This window comes from Leptopilina boulardi, unplaced genomic scaffold (genome assembly GCF_019393585.1).
Source record: "Leptopilina boulardi isolate dan_hultmark-lab unplaced genomic scaffold, ZJU_Lbou_2.1 LbouV2_393, whole genome shotgun sequence".
Lineage (NCBI taxonomy): Eukaryota > Metazoa > Arthropoda > Insecta > Hymenoptera > Figitidae > Leptopilina > Leptopilina boulardi.
In genome coordinates, this window is record NW_026137966.1 from 40,141 (window position 1) to 57,130 (window position 16,990).

General features: G+C 30.3%; 1 protein-coding gene across 1 annotated transcript in view; it reads right to left on the minus strand.

Moving 5' to 3' along the window:
- Positions 1 to 6,263: 6,263 nt before the first annotated feature.
- The window catches only part of LOC127288730 (beta-glucuronidase-like), a 576,096-nt gene continuing 565,369 nt past the window's right edge, over positions 6,264 to 16,990 (minus strand). Inside the window, exon 12 of the mRNA XM_051316363.1 lies at positions 6,264 to 6,314. Coding sequence (XP_051172320.1) covers positions 6,310 to 6,314 — 5 coding nt within the window. The 3' untranslated portion in view covers positions 6,264 to 6,309. The remainder of the gene's footprint in view (positions 6,315 to 16,990) is intronic.

Consider the following 16,990-nt stretch of genomic DNA (forward strand, 5'->3'; position numbering starts at 1 on the left):
TAATTGACGTTCACTTAAAAAACTTAAATTAGAAGCTTCATTATATGTTTGTACCTATCATACATTGTGTAATAAATGGGGTGCAGTAAACAAAGCATCAATGTTAAGAAACTGGCTTACAAAATCGAAAAATGAGTGTGATGTAAGAAATGTTGATCAGGGTGTAGATGAAGTTGAAAATCATAATGAATATTTTACTGTAAATTCTACGGAATCGCTTAAAAAATTTTATGAAACATCTTAACTTTTTTATAAATAAACATTTTAAAGTTAAACTAAATTGTTAATTGATTTTATCCTATCCTATTAGTTTAAGATTATTTTAATGATTATAAAATAAAAACAAGAATGGTAATGCGCATGTGTGTGATAAAGTAAGAAGTATATAAATTTAGAAAGCTTAAATTGATTTGCTCATTATTTATCAGTAAGCTTAAGGAAGAACAATGGAATCATCAAATAAGCAGAAACCTGTGCCAGCTCCAAGGCAAACAAATCCAGTGCCGGCACCTAGGACAACAAAGCCAGAGCCAGCACCAAGGGAACCAAAGCCAGCACCAAGAAAATTTTAAAGTGTAAATTAAAATTTTAAAAATCTACATTACCAACTTATGGTAAAGTAGAAATTTATATTTTTAACTGTGGACAACGAAGAGTAATGCTGACTGGAGGTATACGACGGTGGCGCCATTTCACAACCGACATACCAACCAAAGGTAATACCGACTGGAGATATACGACGGAGGCGCCATTGCAAATGTTCAACTATACATATTAATATATGTGAGCATTTAGAGTGGGGATTGAGATTAGCACGAGGAAGGGGATGATTTTCGAGTATAAAATTGGTGAAGCCAGAGGTGAATTTGCCATTCAACCTGCTCTGAGCTGGACGACAAGCATCTCCAAGGACAACTCTCTGAGAAGCAACATGGACTTTTCAAATATCAATGCTGTTGGACGGATGGAGAAATTCTTGCCCACGAATCCGCTGTCCGAGCTAACTGTGGGAGGACAATTCACTATCAAGAAGCTTAAAAAGTTTCAGTCAAAGTATGGTGATAGAGTCGTTGCTGAAATGAACAAAACTTTCAACGTCTTTCTGCCTAGCCGATTTTACAAACATTTTGAACTTGAGCCTGACACCTGGACATCAATGATGGAAGCAGCATCCAATAATACGCTACAAATGATCTATCTTGGAGGACCGTATAATAATATGGAATTTAAAGAAAATGCTAAAATATGAATGTTATTTGTATGTATAAGAAACTTTTGTTATAATAATAAAAAAAATTATAAATTTAAATATGAGTTTTAATTGTTTACCTAATTTAATCATGTCAGATTTTCAAAATTCAAAATGGCGGATTCAATATGGCGGTAGAAATTTATAAATATTAATTATTTTTTATAAAACTTGGTATCTAGGGGTTTTTAAGGTCGCTGAGTACGAATCTGAAGTCAGAGTTTTAAAATTGAAAATGGCAGATTCAATATTGCGTTTCAAATTTATAAAAGTTATTCGAATTCACTTGAAACTTGTTACTTGAAGGTTTTTGGAGTTGCTGATTACAAATTTTATGTCGGGTTTTAAAAATTCAAAATGGCGGACTCAATATGGTGGTCGAAATTTATAAATGTTATTAATTTTTTATAAAACTTCGTATCTCTGGGTTTTTGGGGTCGCTGAGTACGCATCTGAAGGTAGATTTTTAAAATTCAAAATAGATCTAATAATGTAGAAGATTAGAAAAATATATATAAAAAATAAAAATTTCCACATATGTGTTTTTTGTATATTGGACACTTTTTTAATGACAAAACAGGCTTTGTAGTAAGTAAGAATATTTTTATTAGATAACAGTAATAAGCTCAAGGAAGATAAATTTAAAGATGTAAAGTGATTGTTTAAAACTGCTGATGTGCAAAGTAAAAAAGTCTACAATTGTCATTTGTTTTATGTACTATTATCTGTAACTATGCAACTGAAAACGAACATATAAACAACTGTCATTTGTTTTAACTTTGTCCAATATACAAAAAACACATATGTGGAAATTTTTATTTTTTAAATATTGTTTTCTTCCACATTATTAGATCTATTTTGAATTTTGAAAATCTAACTTCAGATGCGTACTCAGCGACCCCAAAAACCCAGAGATACGAAGTTTTATAAGAAATTAATAACATTTATAAATTTCGACCACCATATTGGATCCGCCATTTTGAATTTTGAAAACCCGACATAAAATTTGTAATCAGCAACTCCAAAAACCTTTAAGTAACAAGTTTCAAGTGAATTCGAAGAACTTTTATAAATTTGAAACGTAATATTGAATCTGTTATTTTCAATTTTAAAACTCTGACTTCAGATTCGTACTCAGTGACCTTAAAAACCCCTAGATACCAAGTTGTATAAAAAATAATTATTATTTATAAATTTCGACCGCCATATTGGATCCGTCATTTTGAATTTTGAAAATCTGACATCAGATTCGTAATCAGCGACCCGGAAAACCCCGAGATACCAGGTTTCATAAAAAATTATTTATTTGTACAAGATTTCCTATCACCTTTCATTTAAGGGTTGTTTTTACCCCTAAAAGCAAAAAATGACTTGATCTAGCAAAACGGCCAGACACGGGTATCTTTTTTTTGGTCCTAGTTTCTGAAAATCATTGATTTTTTCGTGTGTGAAAAATCGTGTCGGACGGTGTAATAATTATACTAGTAATAATAAGAATAAAGATATTAACTAAAATCTCAAAAAGAAACAACTGAAATATGTATATATATATATATATATATATGAATATCACCATAAATGTTATAAAAAAGAATAATAAAAAAAAATGAATAAAAAATACGATATTTTTAACATTTATTTAAATTTTGTGAGGGAATCATACCTGAATTTCTGCAGATTTTTGTAAATATTTAAAATTTGGTTGTCTAATTGTGCATTTATTTCTGGTTCTGTTTGTGGCGGTGGTGTTTGTCGTGGTGGTGTATGCCGTAATGGGCTTATTGGAGGTGCAGGTTGTGAAAGGTGTAATGGTACAACAAAATTTTGTACTTCCTCTTTAGTAGGTGTTGGTGGTGTAAATCGTAAATAGAGTTTTGTTTTCTGTAATGCTTTTTTTGTTGGTACTTGTTTCTTTAATTTTTTCTGATTTATTGTTGGTTTTGGTGTTTTAGGCTGTTTAAATTGTGTTAATGTTCGTATACTTGTAGTGCTTGCAGTTTTTGGTATTTGTTTTTTACTTAATTTTTGTTGTGTTGGCGTTTGTTTTCTTTGTGTTTCTGTTTGTTTTACTAACCTTGATATTTGTGTAATTGTCTTTGGTGGAATTGGAGTTTGTCTGTTTGTAATTGTCTTTGGTTTTGATTGTGTTGCAGTTTGTGTTTTTAATATTTTTTGTTACTAAAAAAATTTAAAAATTATTACTAAAAAATTTTAATTTTTTTTTAAATTCTAATATTTTTTTTAATTGTGTCAGGAAATATTTACATCGTCAGTCTGTATTGCCGAGTTTCGAATCCAGACAACATTTTCAAAACTGGGACCCAGGATACCACCACCGACATCCTCATTGTCATCATCTACATAATCATAATCCTCAAGGGTGTAGTAACCTGGACTCCAAATATCTCTCTCCTGCATATCATTTTCAGAAGAGGATAGAATGATTGTATCGGCTTGGCCATCTTCGGAGGATAAGATTATGGTGTCTGCTTGGCTGCTTTCTCCATTGTCGCTCTGCTATTCTTAATACCTTGAGCCACTTATATATACACATATCCCCTCCACTTACAAAACCCCCTTACCCTTTCAGAGTACAAAACGACAGTAGCTCCAACTACACGTGTAGTCTTTAAATCTGCTTAACATAACCTACCTGCTGATAATATAGAAATCTACATTACCGACTGATAATAATACCGACCGACAGTGGCGCCATCTAGTGGTAGCCGGCGGAACTAGTATCTACATTACCGACTGCGGGTTAATACCGACCGGCGGTAAGCGACTGTGGCGCCATCTAGCGGCAGCCCGCGGAACTAATTCCTGAGAGTGACATAGTTATACTACTGGGATGGGACAACCTTCAATCTCTTTTACCATTGTATTTTCAAAACCTGATTAAAGACATACAAATACATAAAATTATTTTAAAAGTAGAATCTGTTCGGAAAGCTTTAAATTCAACTATTAATAAAATAATACACGTCTTAAAATTCTAGAACAACGCCTGCGCAGTAAGTTTATATTTTTCGGATATAGCGCTCTATGTATTTTGAAAAAAATAGTATATATTAATTATTTATTTAAAACTCATAATTACTCTTACGTCTTCCGGAAAGATTAATTAAAAAATTGCAAAACTAATTAGTCGAAATATAATGATTTATTTTATTAATTATTACATTAATATTAGTTATTTAACAAAATTGGTAATTTTTTTAAATAAAATATTCAAAAATGTCTTTTACGATTTTGACCAATCAGGCGTCTTTATAAAATGATAAAAAATACATTTCAACATTTAATATAAAACTTATATAACTTTTCACATTGTTAAAAAACATCAAAGAATTGCCATTTTCAGTATTTAAAAAATGACTTCAAATTCATAATTAGCGATTTAAAAAACCCCGAATACTCATTTTTATAAAAATCCATTAATTTTTTAAAAATTATCAACCATATTGGGTCCGCCATTTTGAATTTTTAAAAATTGTCTTTAAATTCGTAATCAACGACCTAAAAAACTCTAAGAACCATTTTCATAAAAATCGATTAATTTTTTAGAAATAAATTGCCAAATTCGATCCGCCATTTTGAATTTTTAAAAATTAATTTCAAATACGTAATCATTGCTCCAAAAAACGTATATTTATCAAGTTTTGTATAAATCGGAGAATGTTTTAAGGTTTTCGGAACGTTTTCAGACTTCTGCCCCATTGTGTACCGCGGCGATGTGTGAGTCGATCGCCTCGCCGCGCGCGCATACATAACATCTTTGACATTTAAAATCTCGAAAACAAAAAAAATCAGCATTCTGAAAATTTGTATACAAATTGCAAAAAAATCTCAGCTTTCGTTTGTAATTATTTTTTTTAAAAAAAGGTCCGAATTAGTGAAAATAGCAAATTTATGTTTAATTTATAATTATATATATCTCTACTGCAAGCGATCTAGAAAAATCCCCTACAACCCAATTTTGGATTCATTTTCATTGCATTCCTTTTTTGTTAAAGACCACCGGATTGAATTAATGAAATTGAAAAACATAAAGATACATAAAAACATAAAATTCTATAAATTTTTTCATAACAATTGTTTTTCCATGAACCAGCAATAAATAAAAAACCTCAGTGAAATGAACAAATAAATACCATCAGACGGAATTATTTCGTTAAACGCTGTTAAATTTGATCATCGATTTATTTGATTCAAATTATCTTTAAACTAAAATAATTTCACTCCTTTTATTAATAAATTTAATTTCTGTACTTGGTAATAAAATTATCAAACTTTATTTCAAAGTTATTTGAAGCCGATAAATTGGTGAGTGAATTTAACCGCAATGATCAAAGTAATTCTGTTTTAAGGTATATTTGAACAATATTTAATATATAGAGTAGAGTTGGGCTTGGTGTCGAGTTTGACATATGGAAGTCTGTAGCAGTCGCAAAAATGAATCAATTTTAATGAACATTCTCTTATTTGAAAGCTTGATTCTTCAGCTTTAACTCTGCTGAGCATCATTTTTACGTATCTAATATGTGGATTAAATTGTAGACGTCGAAATCAAAGTTGTCAAAACCGTGATTTTCAAAAAAGGTGGGGCGAGTTGTCGAGTTCGTTTTTTCTGTAATAAAACTGCATAAATGCATATAATGCTATTTTTATTTATTAAAAAAGTTTAAATTAGTAATAATTAAATTATATGTAAATAATAACACTTAAAATGAAATTAAAATAAAACTTATTTTAATTTTTTCGTATAAACAGCAGCGACTGTTTCTTGAGTCACTTGTTCATTCGGCCTTACTTTTTCTCGTATATTTTCGCACCATGGAGCTAAGAATGCATCATAAAAATAAATTTTACAATATTCTTAACTCTTCAACACGCCCCATTGTAAAGTCGCCACTTCGCCCCACCGCCAAACTTGTAAAAAACGTAAATATTTGCATGATAGCTTAAAAAATTGAAAATTCAAACGATATTCGTTTTTAGCGATAAAGTCCACGTCGGAATATACTTACCTGGTTTATTTGTTGCAATTTAATGGTTTCTTACACTGAAAAAAGAATATAGAATGTGCTTTAGAATACGGCAATTTTTATCGTATAATTAAAGTAACTATTGAAAAAAATACACATGTAGATTTGGCCACATTAATTACACGTGTAATACGTACTATAAATTTGAAAGTCATTTTGCAATAAATTACACGTTTATTTAAACGTGTAATTCATACTTTGAAACTTTTTTGAAATTTCAAGAATTGTTACACGTGGAACTACACGTGTAATCGATACTTTGTTATTTCTCGAATATTTTATGCACTTTTACACGTGGAATTACACCTGTATTTGATACTTTGATATTTCTTGAAAATTTTATGAATTGTAACACGTGTATTTTATACTTTAATATATCACGTATATTTTAAAACCTTTTACACGTGTAATTCATACTTTAAAAATTTTTTAAAAATTTAAGAATTGTTGCACGTGGAACTACACGTGTAATAGATACTTTGATATTTTTCGAACATTTTACTATTACTTCCTCATGGAGGAAGCATTGTAATACTGAAATTTTTCGAATTTTGTTTTTATAAGGATCTTTACGTTTTTCAACCTCAGGAATACAAAAATCACATTTTTAAAAAATGTCGTTCCGTGTGTGGGTGTGTATAAACACTACATTTTCTTGAATATCTCGAATCCTATAAGAGCTAAAAGAATAAATTTTTTTAAATTGTAGATCTCATTGTCGGACAAATAATAAGAGTAATTTGAGCAATATCAATAAAGATTAACTATTATTTTTTTGCATTTTGAAATTTTTAAAAAACCGTTTTTTGCCCATTACTTTAAAAAAATGTTAATACATAACATAATGTTTATTAATGTTTATTTGCAAAATGACGCGATTTTTTAATGATTTTTTAATAAAATTACTAATATTTCGAAAAGAAAATAATTTTTCTGACAGCTATCAAGTATATAAATCGTGCACTCGATTGTTAAACTTTAAACGAAAAATATTCCCCCTCTTCTCCCGACTTTTATTTTTTAAAATGGCGTCGAAAATTTCAAAAAATTGCAACAAATTATTTAAATGTGCCAAACTTTTTAAAGTGTGTCCAAATTAGCTGAAAATGCTTTCTCGGGGGTTGTCGGGGTCGCTGGTTACGAATTTAATGTCAGAATTTGAAAAATCAAAATGGCGGATTTAAAGTGGCAACCGAAAAAATTTTAAAGTCGACCTATTTAGCTAAAAAATTTTACACTAGGGTTTTCGAGATCGCTGATTACGAATCTGATGTTTGAACTATCTTTAGCCACCTAGTCCTAATTGGTGTTGCCCGATTCTTACCACGAAAAAGTAGATAGTTTTTGCGGATAATTCAAAAATTTTTTTGTTTTTTTTTTAAATATATATTTTTTGGTTTTTTGAAATATTTTTTAGATGTTTTAGTTTCTATTCAATATCTGATTTTATTATTTTATTTACTTTCATATATAATGCTTTTTTTATTAATAAAAAACACAGCATTATTGTTGTTTTTTAAATATTATGCTTTAAAAGGGTTTAAAGTGTTATAGAAAAAATTTCGCATACTAATAGAATTTTTATTGAATAAGCTATGGGAACTGAAATCATGATATCACAAAACAATATGGCCGTCGACAACTGGGTCAGGTTGTGGCAAATACATGTGAATTCACAGCTTTAAAAAGTTGTTTGAAGACGGAAAAAGTAAATGATTAGCATATGTGAAATATGTCATTTCAGTAATTTTACACCTTCGTGTAGAAATTTTACCGAAAGATAAAAGGTTTTAAGCGCGAAACATGTCATATATTGTGGAAAGTAATCAACCTGATATTTCTTGGTTGATCCAAATAATGTAAATATAATCGCTTTTTGTTTAGAATCTTTGGGAGTTTTAGAAAACCCACATTAAATAACATGTGAAATTAACGATGGCCATATTATAAATATTTTTTTTCATTTAATTTTTTTTTCGACAATATAAATCAATTAATATTCTAATTTATAGATTATGTGTACTTATTTTTCATTACTATATCAATTCGGGCTGAAAACTAATGAATTATTTTAATATTTGTTGTTTATGCATGATATATTTAAAATTATTGTTTTAAAAGTTCAATTTTCTGAATATTTATATGAGAATAATTTTTTAATTTGATATAGAATTAAAGCAGAAAATCTAAGTTCTCTATTTGACACAAGCTTTGTATAATCAAAAGCAAAACAATATCGCTTGCTTATTAGAAATTGTGAAACTCGACGTTAGCAAGTGTAAACAAACGTGAAATTTTGAATCTATCCGCTCCCCTCACCGTAAATGAGAATATGGGCTGACTCGAGCCTTAGCAACCGTCGCTAGGCAAGAAATCGTATGATGTAGGTATGACAGAGTTAGTCAGTTATGCGTAAGCAATTAGATAGTGTAGTTCTGTACACACGTGCACATTTTTATATATTCAAATAAATAATTGTTATTATGGTTCTTATTTATGGTAGTCAAAATAAATTTTAAATTATGGTTAGGAGAACCATATTATTATAAACATTTATTTCAAATAATCTCCACATTGGTGACCCCGACTACCAAAAACAACATGTTGTGCAAATCAAGTGAAATAATTTCCATCGTTTTTGCATTTATTTTGCAACTTTAACAAATGGACTACCAGTGATTTTCGCACGTGATTTCGTCGATATTTAGCCGGATGTGATATATTATCAGCCGGGAACATTAATTGAAAAATGGCATTACATTTTAAAAAGTAATATTAATCAATCTAAAACACTGTTGTCTTTGCATATTATTTGCCAGTGAATTGAGTGATTTATGAATTTTTGAAAACAAATTTCAATATTGTTTATGTGAAAAACCGCCTTTTCCTGATGACGGATGTGACGTCAGTCTCGTTTTCCCGCCCAAGATTCTTGGCAAGGATGAATTTCCATCGTCTTTTGCTGTCATAGCAACTTTAAATGCTGTCAATTTTTTTTACGGATGTTTCTGGCAATACCAACGATTTTATTGTCATTTTTGGGATATTTTACTATTTGGAGAAATGTTTGGACGCCAAAATTTTCTTCGAAGGAAGCCATTTTTTCACCAGTGACGTATAGCTTTTCCTGTGGATTCTCTGCGCTTGGTCTCAAGTGCGCAGAATTTCCCATCCTGTCGTCGCTGCCTGCCTACGTCATGCTACGTCATGATTTTGCTTAGTATGATAGAACCATTCGCGGAACGACGAACACATCTAACATGTGATCGTGATGTCAACAGCTGTACAGTCCAGCGAATTCAATTCAACGAAATTTGCAGCTCATTTTTAAATTTCTCGATTCTTTCCTCGATTCGCTTATAAAAAATTTTTAATTAAAAATTGTTATTTTTCTTTTTTTAATTATTCAAATAGTTTTTTTAAAATCTTATTTTAAAGAATAATTTTTTTCTTATTCAATTTTGAAATTAAAGTTTACTCTAATAATTTATTATTACGAGTATTTTTTTTTAAATGATTTAAGATGATTGTACGTCATATCAAATTTATTTTATTCTTTATAATGTTCGAACTCTTCTTGTTTCACTGTTATATTTTATTGTGTTTATTTCAACAAATTTATGTTGTCTTTTGCTTAATTTTTTAAATTTGGCGTTTCCGCGCGTTTTTTTTGTGTGTGGATGCATGTATCAATTAGAATTTTGAATTTTTTTTCACATGTACAATAGGAATCATTTTTTATTTCTTAACGTTGATTCAATTAAGTAAATGTAGCTGTAGATTCTGACAAGAATATTTTTATTTTGTCTCTTTTGTTAATTTGTATCGTCTTGATATTTTAACATTGACATTTTATTATTGAAAATAATTTTTTACGTTGCTGTTGCGTTCAAACGTACTATTTTTTTGACATTTATTTGTTTCGCGATTTTTTCCTTTTTAGAGATGTGGACCCGAATAATTATTTATTTAAAAAAATTTTCTTTTTGTTCGCTTTATAAATTTTATAAATTTTAAAGTTTACATCAAATATTTAAATTAAAATTTTTTTTATTTTTGTTTACCTTTTACGGTTGTTCCTTGATTTTTTCTTTTTTGTCAGCTATGGAGGAACTTGAAGAAAAAGTTCGCATTCTCACGGAACAGGTTAAAACTACAAATCCTGCAGGACAAGCTGCTATTGATCATCAAAATACATATGATCATCCTAATATCGACGATATTAAACGTCGCATTCGGATTCCTCGATTTTACCAGAAAAATCTTGCGCCGATATCGTTATCGCAGAATTAGATTCTGATGTTGCGCTTAGCATTTCTGATTTGTTATTGCTAAATGAGATTTAAAGACGACATTTATCAGCGAATTAAGGACACACTGATTTCGACTTTTTCAGCTTCATTTGAAGCACAAATTCGACAACTTTTAAAGGGCAAAATTTTGAATTCTGGCAAACCGTCACACATTTTGGCGCGCATTCGCAATTTGAGCAACGGCAAATGTTCTGATGATGTTTTGAGGACTATATTTCTTGATCAGTTGCCTGCTCAAAATTAAGTAATATTTGCTTCTCTGACATTTAATTCACCTAATGAATTTGCTACTACTGCTAACAAAATTTCAGATGCAACCTCGCCTATTAGTAATTGTGTCGCTGCTGTTTTTCCTTCAAACAAAGCCATTAGTAGTTTGGAGGCAAATTAGATTTAATTACATCCGAATTAGCTTCTGTGAAGACTATAGTCGATCGTGTACAAAATGAGAATCGTCGTCGTTCAAGGTCGCGACCTCGTGATTCCCGCGATCGTTCGCGCAACAATTCATGCAACCAAAGCAAATCGAGTTTGTGTTGGTATCACAAGAAATTGGCTAAATCGGCAACGAAATGTATTCAACCCTGTTCATGGAAGGGCACTGACAAAAGATAGGAAAACTAAATGAGCCCTTTCGAATCGAGACCGTCGAATCTGGCAGTAAATCAAAGCATCTCCACGTCAGGGATCGTAAGTCTGGGTTAATATTTTTAATTGACACTGGAGCCGATGTATCTCTTCTTCCAGAATCACTTTCTCAAAATAGCGAGCCTTCCGCTTTTACACTTTATGCGGCTAACAATTCTCGATTTGCTACCTTCGGTACAAAACATATGTCTCTGATTCTTGGACTTAAGCATGATACTCATGTGCACGATTTCTCGTCAAATCTTTCCGGAAAAACGATCTTTACAAACTTCCATCAGGCTTATAACCAAATCCCTGTTGCTGTCGAGGACATCCCGAAAGCTGCAGTAATAACTCTTTTTGGGTTATTTGAATTTCCGGTGATGACCTTCGGATTGCGTAACGCTATCCAAACGTTCCAGCGTGACATCTCTAAAGCGCTCGGAGATTTGGATTATGTTTTTGCATATGTAGATGATATTCTCATTTTTTCTTCATCTGTTGCTGAACATAAGGAACATCTTCGTGAAGTTTTCAAGCGTCTGAAAAAGCTCGTTTGTGCCTAAATTTAGACAAATGTGTCTTCGAGGTTCCGGAACATGAATTTTTGGGTCATTTGGTGAATGGTCCAAATTGTACAATTTTCGCGTCCTGATACAATCGTCGAATTACGTCGATTCTTGGGCCACGCAAATTTTTATCGTCGTAACATAAAGCACGCTGCTTAACTTCAAGCTCCACTCAATGATTTTCTTCGCGATTCTCGTAAAAATAATAAGTTCCCTGTTCCCTGGGAACCTGCTTCCGAGGCAGCTTTCGAACGGATCAAGCAGGAAATAGCTAATGTTGCATTGCTTTTTCATCCTTCTTGTGACGCCGAGATGCGCATAATAACCGATGCTTCAGACACCGGTATTAGCGCGGCTCTTGAGCAAAAATTCGGAAGCGAGTGGTAGCCTCTTGCCTTCTTTTCTCGGAAGCTCAGTCCTTCCCAGCGTAACTGCAGCACATATGATCGTGAGTTAACGGCTATTTTTGAATCCATTAAATATTTTAAACATTTTTTAATTCCTGGAAATTTCAAGATCGTAACTGATCATAAACTGTTTATGCCTTTAAACAACGCTGTGACTCCTTGTCAGCAGCGCCAGTTATCTTTCATTTCTCAATGTACCACAATAATTGAGCACATTTCTGGCTCAGAGAATGTGGTTGCTGATGCACTATTTTCCAACTTTATAATTTTTAATGCAAATGTTTCTCAACAGCTTTTAATAATTTTAATTATTTAATATTCATTATTAACGAATTAAGTGTCTTAAAATCATAAACCAAACTTTTTGTTCGAGATTGGTATCAATGCTTTGATGACGTCACTGCGATTGCCAACCAACGCGTCAGTCAAGCAACGCAAACATTTAGGAACATATTGGAGAGAGGCCTTAATCAGGGAAACGATTTTATTTATTGTGATTTGTCTGGCCAAGTTTTATGCCCTTTTGTCCCCGTATCTTTGCGCGATCGTGTTTTTTAACTTCTTCACACGCCGGCTCATCCAGGCGCTAAAATAACTGATCGTGTGATTCGCAAGCGATACGTGTGGTCTAACATGCACAAAGACATTTTCAATTGGTGTAAAAACTGTCTGGATTGTCAACGATCTAAAACATCTTGACACGTCACTCTCGTGCCATTGCAATTCGTTGCCTCTGAGTCGCGTTTTCGTCATGTACATATTGACCTCGTTGGTCATCTTCCAGTCGATTCTGGTTTTAAGTACTGCCTTACTATGATCGACCGATTTTCCCTTTGGACCGAGGCAGTCCCCCGCCAAAACATTAAGATGACTACAGTCATTCGTGACTTCATGAATAATTGGATCTCGCGTTTCGGATTACCTGAAACTATTACTTCTGACCAGGGGTGCGTTCACGTAACTCTCACCCTCACTCAAAAATTTTTCTCTCTCACTGTCACCCTCACTCTCACTCAAAAATTTTTTTCTGTCACTCTCACATTAAAATTTGTCTCTCTCACTTTCACTCAAAAATTGTTCCCTTTCACTTACAATTTTCAGCTTAACTAAAAAATTACCTTTCATTTCAATTCAGAAAAATTTCACTCGGACTCCCACTCATAATTTCATTTTCAGTTTCACTTTCAAACAAAAATTTTCACCTTTACTCCAACATTCACTATAATTTTTTCTCTCACTTTCAATTACACTTTGAAAAAATTTTCAATTTCATGAAATTTGTTTTGTTTTCACACTCACTTTATCACTTACACTTTCAATTTTATTAAAAAAAAATTTTTTCTCACTTAATCTTACACTCTTACTTTACCTTTTAGTAAAGTTTTAACACTCTCTGATACTCTCTTTCAATTTTTCTATTTAATCTAAAAATACATACATTTTTTTGTCTTCGTATAATGTAACAGTATATACTTATATAAACAATTGAATTTAACGTTATTAAAAAATAACAATTTTTAGTTTAAATAAAATTGAATTGATTCGCAGTTATGTGACGAATTATTAATTTTAATATTAATCGTAATTAATAATAATATTAATTTTAATAATACAATAAAAAATTAAATAAAAAAATACTTAAATAATAATAAATACAATTTGACCCCAGGACTTCAAAAATGATATTTTTATAAACGTCCGCGCGCGCGTGTGTGTGTTAACATTACATTTTCATAAATATCTCAAAACCCTTAAGAGCTATCGGGCTGAATTTTTTTAAAATTGAAGATCTCATTGGCGGACAAATAATGAGATTTGACCTAATTTTAACTTCTTTCCATAAAATATAACAAAGTTATTGATGTTTCAAAAATAAGAAATTTGAAAAAACATGACTTTTTTGACTTTTTTATTCATAAATCTTCATATCACTTCTAATTTATTATTACTGGCTTGTAGAGCATTTAAAAGTGCATCGATTGATTATATATTTGAAAATTCGATAAGATATAAAATTCAGAATTTATTGCCTTATTCCAAATTAAATATTCTGAAAAAGTTAAAATAGAAATTACGTAATCTCTAGGAGGAAGCAATGTGTTCATAATGAACACAAAGAGTTACTCAATCCAAATTTATACAACAGTACAACTTAGCAGCGGTTTTTTGTTATATATTCGATGTATTATTACAATTCTTGCAACAGTCTATAGAAACTTTAAAAAATCATATTTAATATAAACTGAATAAGCACCACTTAGTTCTCCAGATCGGGATCCGTGGTTTCACCGAAAGCTCATATTATATTTAAATATACGCCCAATATTTTGATTATGGCCGATCACGTCGCTTCAACTAAGTAGGTTATGTTTGTCTCATGATGCATATTATATGCCGTATATGTATTTTATAATTTAGTGAGAGTAAAATTTGAGTAAAAGTAAGGGTAAGAGTTAAAATCTTTTAAAGTGAGAGTGAAATTTTTTTTAAAGAACGTGAAGTGAGAGAGAAAATTTATTCAGTGAATGTGAAAGTTAGAGTGAAAAATTTTTGAATGCGAGTGAGAATGATAGTGAAAAATTCTGAGTGAGAGTGAGAGAAAAAAATTTTTGAGTGAAAGAGAATAATAGTGAAAAATTTTTGAGTGAGAGTGAGTGCGAGAGAGAAAATTTTTTGAATGAGACTGAGAATGATAATGAAAAATTTTTGAGTGAGAGTGAGTGCAAGAGAAAAAAATTTTTGAATGATAGTGAAAAATTTATGAGTGAGAGTGAGAGAGAAAAATTTTTGAGCGAGAGTGAAATTGACAGAGAAAAATTTCTGAGTCAGAGTGTGAGAGAAAAACTTTTGAGTGGAAGTGGGAAGTGAAGAATTTTTGAATGAGAGTAAGAATGATAGTGAAAAATTTTTGAGTAAGAGTGAGAGAGAAAAATTTTTGAGCGATAGTGAGAGTAAGATTGAGAGTTAAAAATTTTTGAGTGAGAGTGAGAGAAAAATTTTAAAGTGAGAGTGAGAATGAGACAGGAAAATTTTTGAGTGAGAGTGAGAGAGAAAAATTTTTAATTCAGAGTTAAATTGACAGAGAAAAATTTGCCAGCAGGCGTCCAAAAGTGGCCAAAAGGCAAGGCTGGAATTGATACATGACAATTATATAACCATTTTCAGAGATAGTTTTTCTACCAATATCCAAAATATTTTGACGAATAACACCGTCCGACACGATTTTTCACACACGAAAAAATCAATGATTTTCAGAATCTAGGACCAAAAAAAAGATACCCGTGTCTGGCCGTTTTGCTAGATCAGGTCATTTTTTGCTTTTAGGGGTAAAAACAACCCTTAAATGAAAGGTTATAGGAAATCTTGTATAAATTAATAATTTTTTATGAAACGTGCTATCTCAGGGTTTTCCGGGTCGCTGATTACGAATCTGATGTCAGATTTTCAAAATTCAAAATGGCGGATCCAATATGGCGGTTGAAATTTATAAATAATAATTATTTTTTATAAAACTTGGTATCTAGGGGTTTTTAAGGTCGCTGAGTACGAATCTGAAGTCAGATTTTTAAAATTGAAAATGGCAGATTCAATAAGGCGTTTCAAATTTATAAAAGTTCGTCTAATTCGCTTGAAACTTGTTACTTGATGGTTTTTGGAGTTGCTGATTACAAATTTTATGTCGGGTTTTCAAAATTCAAAATGGTGAATCCAATATGGTGGTCGAAATTTATAAATGTTATTAATTTTTTATAAAACTTCGTATCTCTGGGTTTTTGGGGTCGCTGAGTACGCATCTGATTTTTAAAATTCATAATTAACTATAATAATTTCAGTTTTCATTCATTCATTCCGTCTGTCCACACCTGAATTTAGCCGTTTTTGCGTTTCTTTTTTTCTAAAAGTTTTGACAATTCTCGATTTCGAAACATTTTATGGTTAACGCGTGGGATTTGTATTCAATGTGATGATCTTGATTATTATTAAATAAGTAATAGTGATAGTTTGAAAAAACTATATTGTTCATCGACTGCATTTTAGTTTCCTTCTTGATATTTATAAAAAGGTAAGTTTTGTATTATATAATATAATTATATAAAATTATTATACGTAATTTATAAATTATCATATTATTATTTTTTATATTTTGATGTAATAATAATAATAATAATAATAATAATAATAATTTATATTTATACAAATATTAATATTTTAATTTTTTTATTATTTACATATTATTATTTTATAAATAAATTATTATTTATCAATTTATATTATTATTAAATTATTATTAGTATTATTATTAATTAATTAATAATTTTTTTATTATTATTATTGTCATCTGTAAACTTTTTAATTAAAAAAAGAAATTTTTTTTCATATGATAATTTTTTTTATTTTAAAATGGAACATTTTTTTTATATGAAAATGAATTGTTTGTTTTTAATAATTTTTCAATTAGCTTCCAATTTTCCATTTAAGTTGAAAATTCAAATAACAAAAAACTTTTTTGTTTTATATTTTAAAAAGTCTTTAAATATTTTTTAATTTATTAATTGTAATAAATACTTTTTTAATATATAATTTTAGTTAATTCAATTAATTGCGTTTTTGGTTGATTAATTATTATTTTTATTAATTATAAATTATTTAATTTTTGATCATTTAATTTTTTTGAAAAAATATTTTTTGCAATAACAGATTTATAAAATACTAGCGATATATTCCTCGCTCGCTAACGCTCGCTCGGTTGAAGTTTTACTTTTTTCCTTTACGTATT